Genomic DNA, 22,376 nt, shown 5'->3' with positions numbered 1-22,376 from the left:
CCATTGTATGAAATTAAATATTATATATATATAATTAGAAAGAAATGTTAATTAAAATATGTAATATAAATTATAAAATAGTTGTTGGATGTATTATTATAGAGTAATAAAAGAAGAAAAATATAAATATTTTACCATGTCATTTTCTTGAGAGGGAGAGGGAGAGGGAGAGGGGGTGGGGGACTTAATTTTAGTACTTATATTTGGTGATGTACACATCCATCCATGGCAGAAAACAAGAAGGGACACCACAGCAGTCCTACAACAGGATAGAAGTAGAGACCAAGTGAAAGGCCAAGCCCACAACCACACTTTCTCTAATTCTAGAGAGAGAAACACCCACACCCACACCCACACCCACACCCACAGAAACACACAGTTGATGTAGGTTTAGAAGCAGAAAGCAAATTTAGCAAGGGGTTGAAGATGAAGCTCAAATGGTGATATGAAGATAAAAGGTTTGTTTCTCTCTCTCTCTCTCTCTTCAAGTTTTCCATAATTTCAAGACTTCAAATCTGAAGCAAATCACAGAACCCAGAAAAAAGCTCTCATCTTTTGGCTCAAAAAGGCAAAGATTTCTTGAAATTTGTTCTTCTTATGTTTCTGATTTCTTGTTCCTTTTCTTTATTGTTAATGGGTTTTTTTTTTTTTTTTTTTTTTTTTTTTTTTTTTGTTGTCATAGATTTTTTCTTTTTTTCATTTTTGAGCACATCTCAAACCTTCAAACTTAAAAAAACCCCACAAAAAAACATCATTTTTGGACCAAAAATAATCAAGATTTCTTGACAGCTGTTCTCATCCTTCTTATGTTGTTATTTTATCTTGATTTTTTGGTGGGATTTTGTCTTGGTTCATGTCTGTTTCATTAAGCTCATTGTGAAAGCATCTCAGAACCTCCAAATCTTGAACACCCACAAAATTTTCTGGACTAAACATAATCAAGATTTCTTGAAAGTTTTTTCTTGTTCATTTCTTTTTGTGTTGGTGGGTTCAATGTCTTGTTTTTGTTTCATTGAACTCTCATTTAAAGCTCCAAAGCTAAAAATCCCAAAAAATTATATCTCATTTTTGGAATAAAAATAATCAAGATTTCTTCAAACTTGTTCTTGTTCATATTATTTTGTTAATTTCCCCCTCTTTTTCGTTCTGTAGTGGTTCAATGGATTTATTTTTTTGTTTCGTTGACCTCATTTTTAACCCAACTCAAACCTCCAATTAAAACCCACAAAAAGAAAAGCTATCATTTCTGGCCTGAAAAATAATTCAAGATTTCTGTATACATGATGTTGAACTTTCTGTGAGTTTTTTACAATTTATATACATATATTTGGGTCAAATTGGACTCAAATTTTTAAAAAACCCACAAAAAAGGAACTTCAAAAATTAAAAAAATGTGTTCTTGTTTTGTAATTTCTTTAGGGTTTCTAATTGTTTAAAATTAAATCTTGTTCTTTTCCCTGGTGAACAGATGAGAGGTATGGCATTTGAAGTTGCAGCTTTTCAACCTTCTACAGAATCAGTCAAGTGCAAAGAAGGCAGCTTTGGTAGCAACGCCACCAATGAACCTATTTCTGTTCTCGACACAAGGAGGAGCCCAAGCCCTTCCACCTCAACCTCCACCCTCTCCTCCTCCTTCGGCGGCGGAAATGACTGCACCACCACCACCACTACTACATTGCTAGCTGTTTCCGACAACAACAACAACAACCTTCAACAAAAATGGCCGGATTCTGTTCCCCAGGAAATGCGTGTTTCTGGGTGTTTGGCAAATCTTGGTGTCTCCGCTGACGGTGGCCGGAAAGACGAGTGGTCGGAGTTACAACCCATCCCAGCAGAATTTGAGCTTCAACAACAGAGATTTGGGGTTGGATTGGAAGACTGGGAAAGCTTGTTATCTGAATCTGCAGCTTCTCCGGCACAATACCAGTCTCTTCGGTGGATCTCCGGCGACTTTGATGACACATCATTGAGCCTCCAACAACTCCTACAGAGCAACCAATTTCATGAAAATGCTCCTCCCACCACCGTTTCTGAAACTCCGGCGCCCCCATATTTTAACTCACAAAACTATTTCCCCTTCTCTAACCCGGATCAAAACCCGCAAGTTTTCAATCCGCAAATGATTCTAAACACTCCTCCACAGTCACAGCCACCACCGCCGCCGCCGCAGATTCAATTCCACCACCAGGGTCTTCAAAAAGCTCCGAATTCCGTTCAGGGTCTTCATAAAGCTCCGGTCTTTCCACAGGGTCTACACAAAGCTCCAGTTTTTATTCAGGGTCTTCAGAAAGCTCCGAGTTTCCATGGAAGTCTTCATAAATCTCCGGCTTCTGGTTTGGGTCTTCAAAAAGCTCCGATTCCCAATCAGGGTCTTCAAAAAGTTCCGGTTTTGAATCAGGGTCATGAGTTACAACTCAAGAAGCAAAACCAACAACAGTCATTCCTCCAACAGAAACCATTGATGGTTGCCGGCGGTACACAACAAGAACCACAGCAAACTGCTCCTCCTCCGTCGCCGGTCCACCACCATCACCACCAGAACCAGCTTATCTGTGACCAGCTATTTGCCGCGGCTGAGCTAATGCTATCTGGGAATTTCTCACACGCGCAACAGATATTGGCGCGGCTCAATCACCAGTTTTCTTCGGCTCCGGCACCAAACAAGCCTTTCCAAAAGGCAGCTTTTTATTTCAAGGAAGCTCTTTTAACTCAAATGGCATCTCTAATGTCGGATTCTAATCCGAATAGGATCGCCCCATCGTTTAATGGCATGTTCAAGATTGGAGCTTATAAAATGTTTTCTGAAGTTTCTCCGATTATCCAGTTTATGAACTTTACGTCAAATCAGACACTTCTTGAAGCTCTTGGCGATGCCAAAAACATTCACATCATTGATTTTGATATCGGATTTGGTGCACAATGGGCTTCCTTCATTCAAGAGCTTCCAACCAAAAAGAACAACAATGGTGGTGGTGGCTGTTCACTCAAGATCACTGCTTTCGCCTCACCATCAACCCACCATCCGATCGAACTTGGTCTTATGCACGAGAACTTGTCACAATTTGCTCAAGAAACCGGGATTTCTTTCCAGCTCGAAGTTGTTAACTTCGATTCATTTGATCCAAGATCGTTTTCCATATCCGGGCAGGAAGCAATTGCTGTGAATTTCCCCATTTGGTCAGCTTCAACTCACCTATCTGCCATTCCTTCCATCCTCCATTTCATAAAACAGCTTTCACCACGGATCGTGGTCTCACTTGATCGTGGATGTGAAAGGACGGATTTATCCTTCCCTCAGTACCTTCTACAGGGTCTCCAATACTATGAAGTTTTATTGGACTCCATTGATGGTGCCAATGTTGTTCCAGAAGTATCCAACAAGATCGAAAAGTTCCTTTTCCAGCCTCAAATCGAGCGAATGGTGATGGGAAAACTTCAATTCCCCGAACGAATGCCCCATTGGAAGTCACTGTTTACCGCCGGAGGGTTCTCGCCTGTAAGCACTTCCGCAGAAGCTCAAGCTGATTGCATCGTGAAGAGGATGCAGATTCAGGGATTTCACATCGAAAAGCGGCAGGCAGCGCTTGTTCTTTGCTGGCAGAATCGAGAGCTGATGACGGTTTCAGCCTGGAAGTGCTGATTTGCTTTCGATCAAAATCTTGAAGCAAGAACACAAAATCCAGAGAGGTTTAAATGAAGTTTGGAATCTTGAATAAATCTTTGAACTAATGAATGTTGTTATATGCTGATGCTGGTGCTGATGCTGATGCCTCTCTTTTAAGTTGTATTTTGTAAACTTTCTTGCTTGCAAATGATCATCTATCTATCTATCTAGTTTAGACTGTTAATTGACTATTAAATTTGTTGAATCTTGCTGCTTTTTATTGCTTTTCCATGTCGATATTCGTGTTCAATACGCTGTTCACGTAAATTGCATTAAAATGGAATCAATTTTGCGTTCGTTTTATTCTTAGAACCAACTTTCAAGAAATCCTCAAGGAGACATTTTGAACAAGTTTATCAAACGCGTACCAAATTACTTGTTATTTGGTAATTTGGTACATGTTTGGTAAACTTGCCATAATTTTTCAAAATATATCGTCTTGTTGAACTAAATTGTTACCTACTTCGTGTTTGGTCTTGTAATCGAAACAAGAATATGGTAATAGATATCTTAAATGACAAGTTCTAGAAATCGGTAACAAGTGTATTCTGTTTTAATGCAATTTATGTTTTTACACATTTACCCAAGTCGTGCATGTTTACGAATTCTATAATTAACCTTAAAAATCAACTTTTTCACCGTAACTTTGAAAACAACAATCCATATCATATCGACTATAAATTACAAAAATCAGTTTTACAGTACATCTAAAACATCCCGTTCACTTTTACGGGTCCATGGTTCTATATTTTGTTTTACAGTCACATTGAAAATCTTATTCAATCAAAGATTTTCATGAAAACAACTTTTTTAACCGTTAAGTATAACTACAAGTAACGTTATATGCACCCATTTAATATCAAAATCAATTCAAATTTTACATGTGTAATGTAAAAAATAAATCTTGATACAGTGAAGATTAAAATTAATAGATTGTAATATATTTATCGATATATGGAGGATGTAGCATGTGCATGTTATCCATGACATGATGGGTACTATTGTCCTTTCACAAAGCATTTAACAAATACCCAATTGGTCATTATACAACATATATTTCCTGTAATGACGTATTTTAAATTGGAATTTAATTACTTCTCTGTTTGTAGTAAACCAGACACGTTAACGTCCTTAATTTATTTTATGTTCAAAGTGGGGTTTTTATTTCTTCATATTATTATTATTATATCAAATTAAAAATAGAAATAATATTATTTTACTAAGGGTTTAACTATTTTTTAATAAAATGTATTAAATAAAAAATGATAGGAACATGGGTTGATAACGTATTTTAATTCTAATAAAATACAAACATCGTTGTCGTTGAAAACAAACTCTTATATAAATCCTTTTTTAAACCAAACAGACATTGATAATCGCGACTATTTTGGACTAACATTATATTTAATTACTCGATCCAATTAAAATAAAAGTTTTTTTTTAATTATTTTCATAAAATAAAATATTTAATTATAATTATTACATCAAATTCCAACAAAAGAAAAGAAAATAACACACCATGTTTTAATTAAGAGGCTTGAACATAAGGATTTTAAGTTATAAGTTGTTTGTTTACCTTTTAATAGTTTCATTAAATGACAGTCTCTGAATCATTAAGAGGTTAATTTTGTTTGACAGAACAAAGTATGTCTTTTAATGGTTTTAAAATCATCTGAATGATTTTGTATCATGAGTCTCTCTTAACCATTCAACGTCCTAATTTCATTGTAAACAATTATCAAACAATTATATTTCATTTTGTACTATATCATAAAAGTTTCTTAATCATTCTAACCACTTAATCATTATACATCAAACCATTCAGTTACTGTCAAACCCTATGAATTAATTGTAGTTGCTGGTTATCAACTTTTTATCTAAATGAGACGTAGATGAATACTATGTTTTTCACGTTTATCTATTTATTTACAAACAATTTTTTCGTGAGAAACATGTGAAGGCCATATTTATTCATCCAACATGCATAAAGTTGAGTATGACTTTATTGTTGGAAAATGTGTTAAGGAAAGTGTGTTTGAGTTATTCTCGATCTAAATATTAATAAGAACACATGTCCAATTTTTGTACAAAATAGAGTTTATAAGATTGTGAAATTAAATCTTAAAATATAGTTATCGAAGTGGATCTCAGCATGGATGTTGAGGAAAAGAGGTTGTCGCATACACCTGGGATCATGCGAGGCTTAGTTTTCGTGAGACCCGTAACACAGTTGAGCCATACTGCATGAGTTGAACCGTCAAATGTGAAAAAAATCAAACTTTCACATGAAAAAACCAAATCTTCAAATGTAAACACAAAGAAACCTTCATATGAAAAACGCATAAAACAACATATAATAATTTACACATCGTTACAGTTATATTACTGTTATTAGGTAAACACCCTTTTGAAAACCTTATGAAGTGACACTTGGTAATAATTAATACAATTATAAAAGTTGGCATCTAGTGTTTTTATGATGATATATCAATTTAGAAAAGTAATTATTTAAAAAAATAATATATAAATGTGTATAAACCAACTTGGTAGACACTTTATGTGTGTTGAAGTAGTGCTTTTGTGATCAAGAAGTCTTGATCCACCCTCCAAAATCATTCTCTCATTTAGTGGCAAAGTTGAAAGTAAATATGGTCAAGTGGGTCAACATGATCAATATCAACTTTCATAACCTTTTGTTTATAAAATAACTATTTATTAATTAATTCATAAAATGTATTTTAAAAAAATAAAATACCAAATTTTTATAATTATATCATTATTTTCACTTATAACAGTCTAATTATTGTTATTATATATATATATATATATATATATATAAATATATTAGAAAGGCGTTACATAAAAGTTATTAATGGGAAACCCTTTATATTCTATTCCTTGATAGTGATCGTGCTTTTTCCGTCCTACGTCTTTTTCTTCGTATTCTATTCGTTGTTTTCTTCTTTCAGGTTCTTATAACAAGTGAGCGTAGTGACAACGCGACCATTATTTCTTATACACAACCACCCTTCCCGATAAAAACCAATTATAGATTATTACAAACTCATTGATTTCAACTTTCGAACAAGGTCAACTTTGAAAAACATTTAAAGTAAGGTAAGCAATTTGAGTGGAACTATGTCTCCACCATCCACTTTTGTTGTTTCTAAATTTGGCAATTTTTTTCTCTCAAACACGGACCCACGATGCATTTTTCAACAAACAATATAATTGGAAATTATCTGAACGTTTCATTAGATTGTTGACTCGTATTCGTTTAAGAACACATGTAATATAATGAGGAAATTATAGATACTAATACAATTAGATCCGCTCTTCATAGACAAATTGTGAATATTGTAGAGTAAATTCATCATAAGTTGGATTTTGACACTTATAAGAATAATAAATTTTCTAAACTTTTGCATTAGTTAATAAACAATTCATTGGTTAATAATTTATATTAAAGTAGAAAATTTGGGAATAGAAAATATAGGGTAGTTGGCAAACTGTAAATTTGGAATAAAAATATCTGGTGTTTAACAGTGCAAACTAAAAGTTCTTAATAATGAATATGATGGAATAAAAAAACAGTGTAGTTTTTGTCAAAAATTAAAAAGTTTGATGGCAATTTAATTTTGTATTTTCAAGTTGATATGATTTTGTATAATACATGATTCAAACACCTCTTGCCCCCAACGCCCTAATACCCCATAAATCGTTCGAACCGTATTGGAACAATAATCAATTTTAGCAACTGTTTTTCTTTTGCATGTATTTTAGTTCGCATGTTTAAACCATCGAACAAATAAACATCAAAAGTATTAGTCATATTTGATACAGTTTATACTATAAAGACAATACCTTCAGATTAATTAATATAAGTTTTTTTATAGTTTTTTTAATTTATATTTTAGAAATAATATTTTCCAAAATGAATATAAAAATAACTTACAAATATATGATTAGTTTAAACCATATTTTAAAAATATATACATATCTATTATAACTAATAGTTTTTTTTTTTTTCAAGATTTAATGATTAAAAAAATCATAAAAAACAATAATTCTTCTGTTATATACGTATAGATTTAGTGGTAATTGTAGAAAGATCTTTATCTTTACTTTTATTTGTTAATTATTTTGTCAATATAACAAATTATTTTTGTTTATAAATGGCAATATTTGTGTTAATTAAATATTTTTAAATTTCTTTATTAGTCTTGTTTTTAAGTATTTGGTAAATAATTATGTACTAATGTTATTTTATATAATATTTATTTTAAGATAAATGAAGTGTATTAATATCATTTAATTATAGAGATGTTTCAACGTCCATTTTTAAGGTGTTTATTGAGAGTTGAAAATCAATATACAATAAATATTTTAAAAAAATAAAGTTATTTATATATCTATACTACCTTATAAACTAGATTTATCAAAAAAAATTAAAATAATTTTTAATGAACAAAGTACTATACATTTATACACAAAGTTTTAAAAGTCTTAAAAATAATTCATAATGCATTACGTACTACTATTTTATTCATTTAGTCTTAAAATCTCTTAATCTACAATTAAAATAACATATAGTATAAGTTACCAATGCATATTATTACTTTTTCTTTTCATGTTCTCAAGATACTTTTGACACCTTTCACTAATATATTCACCCTCTCATACCTCTATATCTTATCCTCATCCTCCAATGTGAGATTCAAAATGATATCCACTATGAGTCATTCATTCATCTCTCATTCAATTGCTCTAGAACTTTCGGTCTCGCTCTCGATCTCTTGATTATTTGTTCTTGGTGTAAATCGAATTTATTTGTGGAGTCGTTTAAATATGTTAGATTTTAAACTGCCATACAATTTTTTCATCGATAGATCAAATTGGAACCATAACTCTTATTTGTGGAGTCGTTTAAATACTTTCTGTAATTGGAACCATAACTCTTATTTATTCAAATTGTATTAATATTTATAGATCAAATGTAGCTTATATTATCATTAAATCTTCTCTAATAAAACTAGTGAAACTTTAAAATTGTTAAAATTCACGGCTCCCACAGTATTACACGAATACACAACTAGCAACTTAAAAAATTAACTTTTTTAATTCACTTTTCATCCAAATTTGATTGTTTTCAACTTGAGAATAACTTATGGGCTTTAGGTGTGGGTCAAATAAATGTTTGGACTTTGGAGAAACCACAAAGGCCCAATTCATTTTTATAGCCAACCAAGAACAATCGTGTATATAGTGTATAATTGTATAAATATGTGAGAGTTCGAATATGATAGTTGCAATGAGAAAGAAGTCGTAATTTTTTTAAAAATTGAGCTTTTTGTAAATTCTCGAGTCTTGAGTTAACTATCTAGCGGGCCACTGTGTATCCGATCTACTTCTCAAATGATACATTTAAAAATTCACGGTGTGAGACAATTAAAAAGTTACCGGTTACAAAGTTTTTCTTATTCAAACACAAATAACAAATTGCGACGTTATAACAGTAATTACAAATTAAGGGTAATTGCTAGATGGCGTCTTTTCCCCTCTTACTTATCGGGAGGGCATTCTTCTCTTATAGCCTTCACCTCCGGCTCGACCTGGAAATAGAGATGCGATATTTAGTATCAAAAATAGGTATTTCTTATATCTGAGAGAAAGGAGTGCATGAGGTTGTTTAGGGTTGTGTCGTGTAAACTTGTGATCCATTTTATTAAAATTTGTTTGGGTAGAAAACAAAAAATCGATAAAAGAACAAAAATAATCTTTATTTAACAAAAATTTCTAATGGTCATCAGAAGAAGAGACCAAATCCAGACGTCTTTACAAACCACGATGATCATCTTGTGATTTTTAAAACAATAGGATCAAAAAGTAATATCTTTGACAAACCATAGGGACTAAACTTGTAGATATTAACGGTCAGAAATTAATTGAAGCCCAAGCTTCAAAATTTGTTCGACAACAATCTAGATTGTTTGTCAAGAAAATAGTCAAAGTCAAGATTCCTCAATTTCTAATTATTTATTCATTGATTTGTTTTCCAAGTTTCGAATCTATCGGCAACGTTTACAAAGATTTTGACTTCCAAACGACCTAATCAACCGCTTAAGATGGGTTTAATCGTAAGAAATTTCTCGTTCATGGCGGGAACCTTGTTCGGAATCTATGTTGCTCAAAATTACGAAGTTCCAGATGTTAAAAACATCGTCAATGAAGCCCTAAAAAGGGCTAGGCAACTCGAGGATCGGTATCGTAAGTCTGATTAGATGACACCACACAAAGATTTCTTGAATCAAGAACAGAAGAAGAACAATTTTGGGTTTGTCATCTTTAATTTTTAACAGGGTTTGGGGTTCGATTGTTAACGGTGGTGATTAGAGCCTGGTTTAGGGTTAACCCATTGTAAGTTGAGAGGACTCGAATCCTGTGTCTTCAATCCTTTTTGTTTTGATTATTATAATACGATGAGAAGGTGAAATGCAAATGATTATTTTTGATTTCGATGTGTGCAGAAATTTGTTTTTTTCATTATTGTTTAATGTAATCACGTGTTTGCATTGTTTGGGCATTGATAATTGACGCCGCTGAATCGCCGGAGTTCCTCACCGGCATCCCTAATTGTGTAAAATCATTGCAATTCCGGTGGAATCATGCTTTTCTATATTTCAATTTTCATTTAGGACTTCAAAAATCTATGATTGTATCAAGTTTCTAGGTTTCTCTGCTGGGAAAACCTGAATTTTATTGTGGTTTGGCATTTAATACTTATTGATGATGATAATAGCTGCTGTAAGTAAATGATATGGTATTCAAGAATGGATGGAATAAATTTAGAAATAAGATACAATCGATATCTACTTACAACCTTTGTCCCAATGGCTTTGGATGACTAAAATCTAGACATAAATTGACTTAACAATTTAAGATATATGTCCATGTTGCAGGCTAATCCAGCTCTAACTCATTGCTGTAGTGAAATTAGCATATTCGGTCCGTACATAAACAGTATTTGCAACAATGCAATCACGAAAATGACAGGCGTTTATCTTGCTTCTAGTTGGGTGTTCTTGATTATATCTTTGTCAACAGAGGGTTATATACAAGTATAGAGTCTTTTGTATGCGTTTATTTCGCTTTCTTCTTGTAAATTATCCTTAATCTGATAATACTCAAAGCAAGAACACAAGCAAAAAGGGAGAAAAAGAAACCATCCATCCATTATAGGCTTTTATAACTATAATCTTGGCAGTGCTACCAGAAAAGCCGAAGAAATGAAGGGGTTGGCAGAGGATTGATTGCATCTTCGGATAACCCTTGGGAGATAAACTGTTGTTAATTAGTTTAAAGTCTACGGTCTCGGTTGACACTGAAGATTTGTTTATTTTAGCATCTATCAAGATCTGGCCAGATGAGATTCGTTGTATGCCTCTTTGATTAGTTAATCTTTTAGCCTAGCCGCCATGCTTATTCAATAAATCAACCAACTGCAGCTAACATGGAGGTGATAATATAATATAAAACTGTTATATAAGTTAAAGAACAGTGTATCTTGGCATCATTAATGATTTCATACATGTTTTCTGGTGTATTATATGTTCTAAATTGGTCAGCTGATGTAATCTACTCATCTTTATTTGGCATATTCATCTTTTATGCTGACCGTTGACTGTTTCTAGTACTCTTCTATATGGGTATTCATGGGTATTCGTCACTTATAAAAAATTTATCAGTAGATGTTACTATTGAACCATGGTCAACATTGGGCTTTCCTGTCACAAACAACCGTTAATTCAAAATTGCTACACAGATTATACATAGATTCTTGGTGCATTATGGACTTGATATCTAACGTTTATAACCATAGATTATGCGGTTTTACTCGACTGATATGCATAGGTCAGATGGACTAGAGGCAGCTGTTTCTTGATCTGTTGAAGAAGAAGATAAAGAATGCAGTGAATCCATCTGCTTGCTCACTAGATGCCAATCGTCAATGTGCACAAGCTGCCCGTGATCTGAACCTTCTGGTCCTTTTCTGTCAAGAATTTCTAAAATCTTTTTGGTTTTTCCGAAAAGCAAAACTGCACTGCGGATGCTCTGGTCCCTTTCCTCGATCCTACTTTGATGGCATTTGCTGGAAATAACACGTTGCAAGTTCGTAAAAGCTGCTGCTAATATATTACAGATCATGAGCGATATCTTCTCAAATAATCTTTCGTTGGTTTCATGAGGTGCCAACAGGAGAGTTTTGCATATTCTGTACATGGAATTTGCTGCCAACACCTTGATGGGCCAACGGGATGGGGCTTCCTTTAAACATTCATCCATGAACATCATGTCTTTATTCGCAAACTCCATGAATTTTTCCTTCGAGATTTCAGCAAGTAGTTTGATGATTTCAGGTTCCGTCTCAGATTCTTGATTCGCTAGTTTGCAAAGATCAACATCTAACCATTTGTTATAGAGTTCGACTCCTGACCAAACTATTTCTGCTGTTTTCCTTACATGTTTCAGGTCTTTTTTGTCGAGATGATTTTCTATCTCATTGACATACTTGAGGCCTTCATCTACACCACACACTAATTGCTCAATTAGTTTTTCATCGATATTTGGAATTGCGATGGCGATGCTTGTTAATGTGACGATAGGGAGAGCCCAACAATTTGGAGGTTCGTTAGAACTCAAAGATGGAATTTTATCACTGTTGAAATCTTGTACTCCGGTGAATGAACTTAAAGAATCCAATTGATCCAGAAGTTTTATCAGATTTCGTGGCTTTTCTTTTTCGCCCATCCGAATCCAGTGAGCAGTTGCATCACAGTTGTTTTCTGTCATCAAATCGACCAGTCCTTCTTCTCCTTCAAGATAAATCACATAACGACGCAGACTCATATTTGGATTATGCTGCAATTCCATCTCCGAATCATTGCTGGAAACACTATTATCGCGATTCACGAACTTCTTTAACCTCAAGAATCGGCTGACAAAGAAGATGGAAACGAACCTGATCATCTTGCAACAAAAAACCAATCCTTTCTGCATCCAGATAAAGAAACGAAACATTTGAAACTTTACTCCATGAGCCAGTTTTCTCCACCGCCGGTTACGGATTCTTAAACCTAGCGGCTGCACCTGCCAAAAAAGCAACCTCTTTGTCCAATACCTCTCGATCACAAACTCTCGATTGCAGGCCCGTGATGCCTTTGTTGGACACCTGAAATTGATGGTCATGAACCATCTAAAAGCCGGTGAAATCGTGCCCACCCCAACTGCTACCGTTTGGCTTATGAGCACAAGGGTCGTTGACCATTTGTAATCAGATTCTCCAGTGCAAAATCTGAACGACCACGGCATGATTCGAGGTCTGAGTATAGATTCAGCTAAGATCAGCGTGTTGAAAAGACAAAACGCCCCTGAAGCCGAGCAAGGTGCAGACCGGCCGATCACAAACTGAGGACTCGAGGTATGCGCCATCATCCAATACTTCCCTAAATCTTGGCGTAGCCTCTCGGCTACCGGTAAATTTCTTTGAAGAAAACACACTTTATTGGCTTTCTTCAACTTCCTTTCATATGTTATATCCAAATAATACTTTGTGGTTGGAATAGCCAACGATAAAGAACACAAAATTGCAAGTAAAATAAGCATAAGAAGCATAATGAGAACATGCTCAATCCAAAACTCAAAAATCACACCTGTTCCCATTTGTATGCAGATATTTGTGATTGCAGTGATGACAAGAATCCCTAAAGCCACAATATTCATCAAAAGCTCAGTATCTTCCATGGTTCCCAAAGAAGGCAGTAAGTTCCCCATCACCATACATATGAAGGCGGAGCTGCTAACTTTAGCTAGCTGATCTTGGCGGCGTGGCATGGCGGCATTCAGATCGACGGAAAATTTGATTGCGATTGCAATAACAGTAAGAGTTGTGGCATTTAGGGTGAAGAATTTGCAAGGGAACCAGAATTTCTTGTATCTGAAGCCGTGAACGGAGTCTATGGCCATGGCCATGGCGGCGAACAGTGACGCTGCTGCTACGTAGATACCGATCCATGGCATGGGATCGTTGAATTTTGAATCATTCAGGGAGCCAACCGCCGTGCAGCCACTGTTGAACATATTTTCCGGTATGTTGCTGATGGAATCTGTTGGTTGGTGTTCACTTTGGGTATTAGTTCCAAATGAGTGGTCGTGTTGGCTTTTATTTACTAGCTTCCAGTCTTCAAAAGATTTCAGCAATTGATTTTGGTACACAAGATTCTTTTATTTCCATTATTGTATTTTTTGAGGTTATTAAATAAATGTTTTTATTAAACTGTAAATCATATCTTATCATATCATATCAACGTATATATTTCCAGGAGGCTTCTGGTTTACTTTGACCGGAGGAGGTTGGTTATACGATGACGTTTGTGCTCAGAACATCCACACTTGTATTATCACAGTCACAGCTGTATCACTCTTCCCTAATTATTAATAAGTTTTAGAGTAAATTATGAATTTGGTCCCTATGGTTTTGAATTTGTCTTGGATTTGGTCTCTACAATTTGTTTATTTTAAGATAGCCCCAGAATTTAGATTTTCGTAACACGTTGGTCCTTTCCACTAATAGTGGTTAACTCTCATTTGTTATGTGAGGGGCAATGTGGTCCTTTTACCAACTTTGCTTGTTTTCTTACAAAACTAAAAAATATTTTAAACCCTTCCAATTGACGCACCTCTATTTTAGAACCAGGAACCACAACCACCACCATCTATCTACCTTTTATCTTCTCCGGTCAAACATGTTTTTCCAATCAACTTCTTTGGCCATCAAACACCATAATATTCACATACCAAAAATTCAAATCCAAACCCCAATATCAAAATCAAACCCAAGCCCTAACCCTAATTACCAGAACTCAAAATCAAACATCCAAACCAATGTCAAATAATCATCACTAATCGAGAAAAAAAAAAAAAAAAGCAAGGACCAAACTTTGTTAAATTGGCTACACCTACATCTCGTACATAGGTGAAACCTTGCTAAACAAGGACGAAACCTTGTTACATATCATTTTTGGTTTGTAATCTTGGTTGAGTGGTGGGAAAGTGGAGACAAATGGGTTTTTATAGGCTTTCACCACCCAAAATCTATTCCATATGCCGGATACCCACAAATGCTCGTAAACATACAAGTCTCTGTCTCATCAATTGTTCTTTGCTTCTCTTCTAAAACACTTGCCCCACTCGTGTTCGAAACCATTTTCTTAGACTGTGGATTTGCATCTTTTGCTTCTTGAGTTTCATTAATTTCACGTTCGTTCTTCGTTAGAATCTCCATGCTGAAGTAATAATTTCCTATTGTATTTTTAGAAAGCGGCTCGATCATCTTGTTTCTTATGTTCATCTGATGGCAAACACCGGTTGGTTTGAAAGAGCCTGAACTATTCTTGGTAGCTGCTGCCACTGAACACTTGTAAAGTAGCCAATTCAAAACTTCGACACGAGTAGGGTTTGCGATGGGTCGTCCAGACTCCGCGGTCGTGGATTTGATGTTGTTTTTCATCTTGTTCATCTTTGAGTTGGGGAACACGAAACTCCTTGTGATAGAATGGTTTGATGACTCAATCGATAATCCCACAAAGTTCATGTTTATGTTTTCAAAAGGGAGGAAACCGCGGATCAATCGGAAATCCATGTTTCTACTCCACGGAGCAAAATCGTGTCATTTTAGTCCAATCGTCAAAAAAAGGAATGGGTCAAACTGGTTCCGTCTGCTACCTTGTGGGATAACGACATTGCCACCGCCATTCCTCCACATTCAAAATGGCTGACTTGAACAGCGAATGGGATCACTCGGTCGCTTCGAAGATCATGACCTTTACGGTTCCTACTGTGCCATATGGAAAGAATTGATCAAGATCTTCATGCAACGAGTTTTGGAGGAAATTTGAAAGCGTACCGTTAACAGATGCTTCAAGAAACTCAGCTCCCTCGTCGTTGCAATCTACATATGCCGATGCAATTTTGGCGTGCCTACCGGCAAAAGAGTAGTATTGTGTTAATGTTTGAGATAATGAGTTCTTAAGGTCAAGCGTTTTAGCATGAATGGCGGAGTTGGGGTAGAAAACAACCATCGGCATATATGTGTTGACGAAGATTTCATCGAGCAACGAAAGATTGCGAGGTTTGAGGTGAAAAGGGTGGGAGATTGATGATTTCTCTTGAGACGATAGGGTGAAGCTGCCTTCTTCTGCTGAATGTGACGAGCAGCCTGGTTATCATCGTCATCTTTACAAGAACGAAAAGGGTTTTGATTGACGATATGAGATATGTATGTTTTCATGTCTTATATATATAGCCATAAGTTGCATGACTTTGAAGTAGGGCGGCAATTAGTTTTCTATTTTCTTGCACATCCTAATATATTTTTTATTAACCCCAATATTCTTTTTATTAACCCGAATATTCTTCCGGCCATGCGAGACGACTAATTTCAAGACACATGCTTTGCAGGTAGTTGGGGATCACCGTATTTGAACCTCTGTGACCATATGTTAATTTTTGGAGTGAACCATACTGGAATCTTCCATTTTTTCTTTTTCTTCAACGGTGTTTTAGAGAGTGATACGGAGATTTCACATTATTTGTATATGGTATTAGAGTCAAGATCTACCATTCTAGGGACTCAACATTCTTACTGCAATAAAATTGGGTTTATAAGAAAAATGTCATATTAGTTATTTTATTAGGCGTTATTTGAAAAAGTGTTATATAAACATAAATGTCCTATAAAAAGAGATTTATAAGACGCTTTTTCGAAAATGTCTTATAAAATAGCTAGTGCGACATTTTGTATTAAAAATGTTTTAAAAAACTTGTTAAGACGTACAAAAACGTCATATAAATTAATTACAACTTCTTTATATAGAACACTTTATTTGTTAGTTTTATAAATTATGTCTTATAAAGTGATCTTTTGGGATGCTTATCTATTGTTGACGTTCTATAAATCCAAATTTGTTGTAGTATCTAGTTAGCTCTATCTCGACACTTTTGGACAATTTGTGGTCCATTTAACCTCTTTTTCTCCTCAAGCATTCCACATACTTAAGTAATATGTTAGTTGTAATCAATAATGATTTGTATTTAATATCTCTCTCACTCACTCTCTCTCTCACACACACACATACACACACATATATATATATATATATATATATATATTTGAGTGGTTGTATCATCTAAAAGTCATCTATGTATCACTGGACCGTCTCGAAAGAGACGGAGGACTCCATTAAATTAATGACTCCGTGTCAATAACAGTTATTCTACTATAGTTATATTTTTTAAGTTATAAAAAATACATTTATGCTTATCTTTAATAAAAAATATATGTATTTTAAACTCATCATTAATAATATATTTTACACATTTTATCTATTTTTTATTTTATTCTTTATCTTATTTTCATTTATACGTTATTATATTTCTCTCACTTATTTCTCTATTGTTTTGTACTTGTGTGTTTTATGTCGATTTGGAGATGAAAAGCTTAAGAAAATAAGACTAGAAAAAAATTAAATTAAACATATATTGTTTTTACATAATAACTTCAGTTGCATTTTTGATAACCAAGGTCGTGCCTATTAAGAGATGGTAATTAATTTAAAAATAATATATTTTTTTAAATAATAATTTAATAGAAGTTTCAATCATTTGTACTACAAGTTTACGGTGTCGTCACATATCCATCGATCATAACGAGATGGTAATTAATTGATCGATTACCAGAAAATCTTAATTAGATCATGACCTGATCGAATATTGAAAGATAGGAGTTTTCTGTGCTAACTAATCTAAGGACGATAAATGATTAAAAAAATAAAAATCAGGGTTTTATTTTGGATTTTTCTTGTGTTTATCAATTAGTTGCATGAAGAAATTTAAAATTTTAGATATGTTAGAAAATAAAAATAAGTGCTACATCTTGTAATGTTTATCTCGTATTTATTATATTTATCTACAGTTAGTTACACGAATTCAAACATAGAGTCTTCATAAGTTGTAAATCACCTTGTAATATTAATCTTTAAGTAATATGCATTAATAAGTAGTGCTTGATATATAAAAAATAATTTTTAAGAATTTAACATAAATGTTTTATAATATAGTATAAATTGTTGTCGTATCAATTGTTTTCCTTTGTTGAATAAGTCTATATAATATATAAACAAACTATCTTTTTAGGTAAAAACTTGATTACATCTAACGTCTTATATGAAACTTTTTTTTATTAACCTGGATATTCAACCCGCTATGCGAGCCGACTAATCCCAAAACGATCACCTGCTTTGCAGATAGTCCGGAGTCACCGCATTTGAACCTCAGTGGCCACAAGGGGATTTTTATTCCTCCTTGGATTTGAATCTGGGACCTCGTGGTACTTTGGAGCCAAGCTCAAACCAATCAAGCACCACCCTTGTGGTTTCTCATAGGAAACTTGCCTTCAAATACACTAATGTGAAGGGGTATTTTATGGCTCTGTCTACGACTGAGGTTAGCGGGAGGCTTAGGATCAAATTTGGACCTGTCTTTGTATTTGGGTCAAGTCATCTCAACGTTAACTCTTTACCAATTGAACTACATCAAAAGTATGAAAAATACATTAAAATTAACCATCTTAAATACACAATAAAATTAAATAAGAATTACATATTTAGACATACTAAATGTATAAAAAATACAATAAAATTACTCTGTGAAATTATTTATCAGGAAATTTACGCAAAACAATTTTACAAAAGGAATTTCATCTTTTAGCTATTTTAAAAACCCATTTCTTTAAATAGCCGAAATTTACAAAAAACTTAAACGTTGAAAATGATTTTTTACGTAAAGTTTATTTTCTGGTAAAAAATAAAAATAAAAATAAGTTAAAAAATAATTTTATACAAAAAACTTTATATAGAAAAAGATTTTATGTGTAAAGTTTATTTTCAAATAAAAAAAAGTTAAAAAATGAGTTCATATTACAAAAAAAAAACCTATACGTAAAGTTCCCTTTTTTAAGTAAAGTTCAATTTTTAAATTTTCCTTCCTAAAAATAAACTTTACATAAAAAAATCATTTTTCTGCATAATTTTTTTTAAACTTTAGCTTTCATAAAATAACTTTATAAAATGGTTAAAAATTATTTTATAAAATGATTATTTAAGCAAATTTCCTTGTTTATCTCTCATCCGATTTTATGGATTTCATCATGTGACGTCAAAGGCCCATTTGAATAGAAAAAATAAAACTTGGGCTCACTTGAATAGAAAAAATAAAACTTGAGATCATGTGAGATTATAATATTTTTGTGAAATTTGTGAGACCATTTTTTTACATTAGAAATTTAATAACAAAAAATTATGAAAGTAACATTTATAGCATTTTTATTATGAATGTTCGTATTTTTTTACCTTCGCAATATTTTGCTGTGAAGTTTTAATTGTAAAAGATATGGTCTCACGTGAAACCCAACTCTAGCAAAGAAAAAAGAGCCATTTTCTCCGTTTGTATTATAGCATTGCAACTATTAACGCTGTTATTAGACCCGTTATTATTCATCAATATATTGTAACAGAAAATTAATTAAAAAAAAAATCTAGTTTATTAAACAAGTAATATCATATAAATTAAAATTTTCATAAACTAATTCAAATCAACCTTAGAGATCGGCGGTCTATTCTACGTGGAAGCTACGCCTTTACTGATTCATAGCCGGCAGCCGCACCGCCGCTAAAATATTTATCGAATAGTAGAGGGAACCCAACCCCCCTCAAACCACCTTTTAAGCTACAAAACCAATAAATAGTTTTTTTGCATCACATGTTTGTTTTTTCTTTTTCTTTTAAAGATTTACATTTAAATCGGGTTATCTGCATCTCGGTTAATTTTATGGGTTCTTAACAACAACTAGATTGGAGACGGGTCAAACTGGTAACTTTTGAAGAGGAGCTACAGATAAAGCTAATTGTGTAGATTAATATGTTTGTGTGAAACGGGAGCAGAGGTTCTCATGGATTGAGTTGATCATGTTGAACGCATTAATTTGAACAAATCAATCTAATGTTGGTGGTTTAAAAAAATTCAATTCAACCCAACTCATTCGATTTGATCGGGTTGTGCTTAAACAAAGTAAAATCAACATTCGAAACACAAAAATAAAGGAAACCTTCCATGGAAATGCGGTCAATCATTCAAGAGAATATACGAGTTCATCAAATATTTATACATTACATAACTTTCCTATAATGTCCTCTTATGAGTTTCATTGCTCGTTCTTGCCGAGTCGTTTTTAGTAACCTATACATATTTAAAAAAAAATACAAAAAAATAGAGAAGTTGCTAAAAAATTAATTTGGTTATCGGGTTGGCCGAGTTCCTTTGGATCTTATCCAATTTCAATTCAATAGATTCGGTTTGCCCTAATTCTATATCAATTATAAGGCGGGTTACATCGGGTTGACTTTTTTTTCAGGGTTTTCCAAGTTGAGTTAGCCAGGTTGGTCCGGTTGATCAGTTTTTTGAGCACTCCTAATTGGAGGGTTTTTGTCTAGGAGGAATTTTTTATAAATGGAAGAAGTACGTTTTTAATTGGAAGAGACATATTTGGAAAAACTTGGCTTTCTACATAAAGTCATCCTAAAAGCTTACCGAATAAGTTACTTTTGATATCATTAAATCATATCAAACGATCATGTATAATTGACTGAATAAGTTGTGAGTCTCATTATAAGTCCATTAAACGGCTAACACAAAGGCCCTAAGACTTATTTTCGGTAAACTAACCTCGAAATGTTAGCTAATTCTTAATTGTTGTCGGTTTCCATTATAAATGACGATCTTCTTAAACGAACCATAATGGTTTAATTTACGTAATAAATTCTGTTGAAGAAAACAAATAAACATCTTCTCAAATATCATGTTCTCTCCTTGTCGACCGATTATTAAAAACACACGATCAAAATAAAGAAAATGAAAACATATATTAAATGAAATAATTATGTCTTTACATGATTGATATCAAGAAGACATAGCACTTTGGAACAAGAAATTTTTATTAATTAAGTCGTGATATAAGTCTAATTCTAGTTGAATAGAAAAAAATTGGAGCATGAAATCTGATTTTTATGAGATTTGAGGACGTATGAGCCATTTGATTTGTTTCTTTTTATCTCATTGAACCTTAACAACAAAAAACACCAAATTTCACGAGATCATGTCATGATCCGAAACCTCATCAAATTATTCTCTACTAAAGCCCTTAAAAAGGGAAAGTAGGTTCTAACATATATCGAAGAGAAATGGTCTAAGTCTAGCCACGTGGGACTCCAAACACAATGTACCCCCTCCAATGGATGTAGACGAACGAAGACTATCCCACAGAGTCGAGTCCTTAAAGTGGGAATCTTGACGCTGATACCATGTGAGAACTGAGAACATGTAGAACCTCTAAAAAGAACCATTAAGGAGAGAGAAATTTTTGATACATGTATGAAGGAAAAATTGTTTAAATCTAGCCAATACGAGATTTTCAACCCACTAAACTACATGAAAAAAAAAATCGAACATTCACATGAAAAACATTACGAATCTTCACAAGAAAAACACACTGAACCTTCTTTCACAAACGGTCTCATGAAAGTGACTCGTTTCAGCGAAACCTAACTCTTAACAAACATAAGGTCATCGTAATCCTTTTGTCAAAGGGTCATAGTGTTACGTTGGTTGGAGTAACGTTATTAATTGCTTGCCAACTACAGCCTTCCCTATTTAAATAGAAACATTTGTAGCTTTAAAAGGTCTGACACCGATGCAAACTTAAACGTCTTAAAAGGCTAGAGGATCGTTTCGACGTGCAAACCGTCCTCGTGCTATGCGTCTTTCTGAGCTGTTATTCACCATGCTAGAAAGAATAACTCAAAATTGAACCTAAAACTAAAATCCATTTTTATTGAATACAAATGTAAAGATGGAATACAACACAACACATACTCATCCTAATGCTTGTGGGTTCGCATAAGTTGAAGCTAAAATTATTAATGCGTTTTCAAGACCAAAATCTAAAAATGAAGCATCACAGGGACCAAATCCGGCCACCGGAGTTCTCAAAATGACGACACCATCATCGGTTAACACAATCAAATTATTTGGAAAGTAATGCAAAGAAATCAGCAAAATGCCAACAACGTAGGGTCATTTTGAAATATGTCCATATCTCGTCTTTCCAAAGACACAAGCGCCTCGACGCCATCCTCATTGGGACTTGCCATAAAGATGGTGACATTCTTTTGAGTTCCGGCAACGGTTACTTTCACCGGCGTCCCCCAACCGAAATCAATCCCGTATGCAGGAAACCTATTTAAGAAAGAATATATGTAATACTCGTCAAGAGTTTTTAACCTTTCCATCATACCACTTTCTGAATACGTCTCTGCTATCATTCCCATCATGCTTTCTATATCTCTTATACCTCGCACTTCCGTCTTTCTTCTCCGGAGTTCACCGATGATCGCATTTGGTGTCATTTCACTTTCGTTGCTCGTCGGAAAATCCAGCATCTGGTAGATATTTCCGATGGTTGTATCAGGCAACGGTTCGTTGAAACTGTTTCTCATATTAATTATTTGGCCCAACCCGGTTGGCTTGAAAGTTCCTGAGTTCG

The 22,376-nt window shown here is 33.7% G+C and overlaps 3 protein-coding genes across 3 annotated transcripts; 1 reads left to right on the top strand and 2 right to left on the bottom strand.

Moving 5' to 3' along the window:
* Positions 1-319: 319 nt before the first annotated feature.
* Positions 320-3,869, top strand: LOC112522156 (scarecrow-like protein 6). Its single transcript, XM_025131237.1, has 2 exons — positions 320-458; positions 1,469-3,869. The coding sequence occupies exon 2, from the start codon at positions 1,469-1,471 to the stop codon at positions 3,638-3,640; it is 2,172 nt and encodes a 723-aa protein (XP_024987005.1). The 5' UTR covers positions 320-458; the 3' UTR covers positions 3,641-3,869.
* A 7,550-nt stretch (positions 3,870-11,419) lies between these two features.
* On the bottom strand, positions 11,420-13,870 carry LOC112521551. Its single transcript, XM_025130473.1, has one exon. It carries the CDS (start codon positions 13,799-13,801, stop codon positions 11,555-11,557), a length of 2,247 nt encoding a protein of 748 aa, XP_024986241.1. The 5' UTR covers positions 13,802-13,870; the 3' UTR covers positions 11,420-11,554.
* Positions 13,871-14,801: 931 nt separating this feature from the next.
* Positions 14,802-15,801, bottom strand: LOC112521726 (deacetylvindoline O-acetyltransferase-like). Its single transcript, XM_025130723.1, has 3 exons — positions 15,565-15,801; positions 15,420-15,529; positions 14,802-15,366 (listed from the first exon to the last, which is right to left on the bottom strand). Exons 1-3 carry the CDS (start codon positions 15,799-15,801, stop codon positions 14,802-14,804), a joined length of 912 nt encoding a protein of 303 aa, XP_024986491.1.
* Positions 15,802-22,376: the final 6,575 nt, after the last annotated feature.

Source organism: Cynara cardunculus (genome assembly GCF_001531365.2).
Source record: "Cynara cardunculus var. scolymus isolate 2C chromosome LG 11, CcrdV1, whole genome shotgun sequence".
Classification (NCBI taxonomy): Eukaryota; Viridiplantae; Streptophyta; class Magnoliopsida; order Asterales; family Asteraceae; genus Cynara; species Cynara cardunculus.
This window is presented reverse-complemented; position numbering and strand designations above follow the sequence as displayed.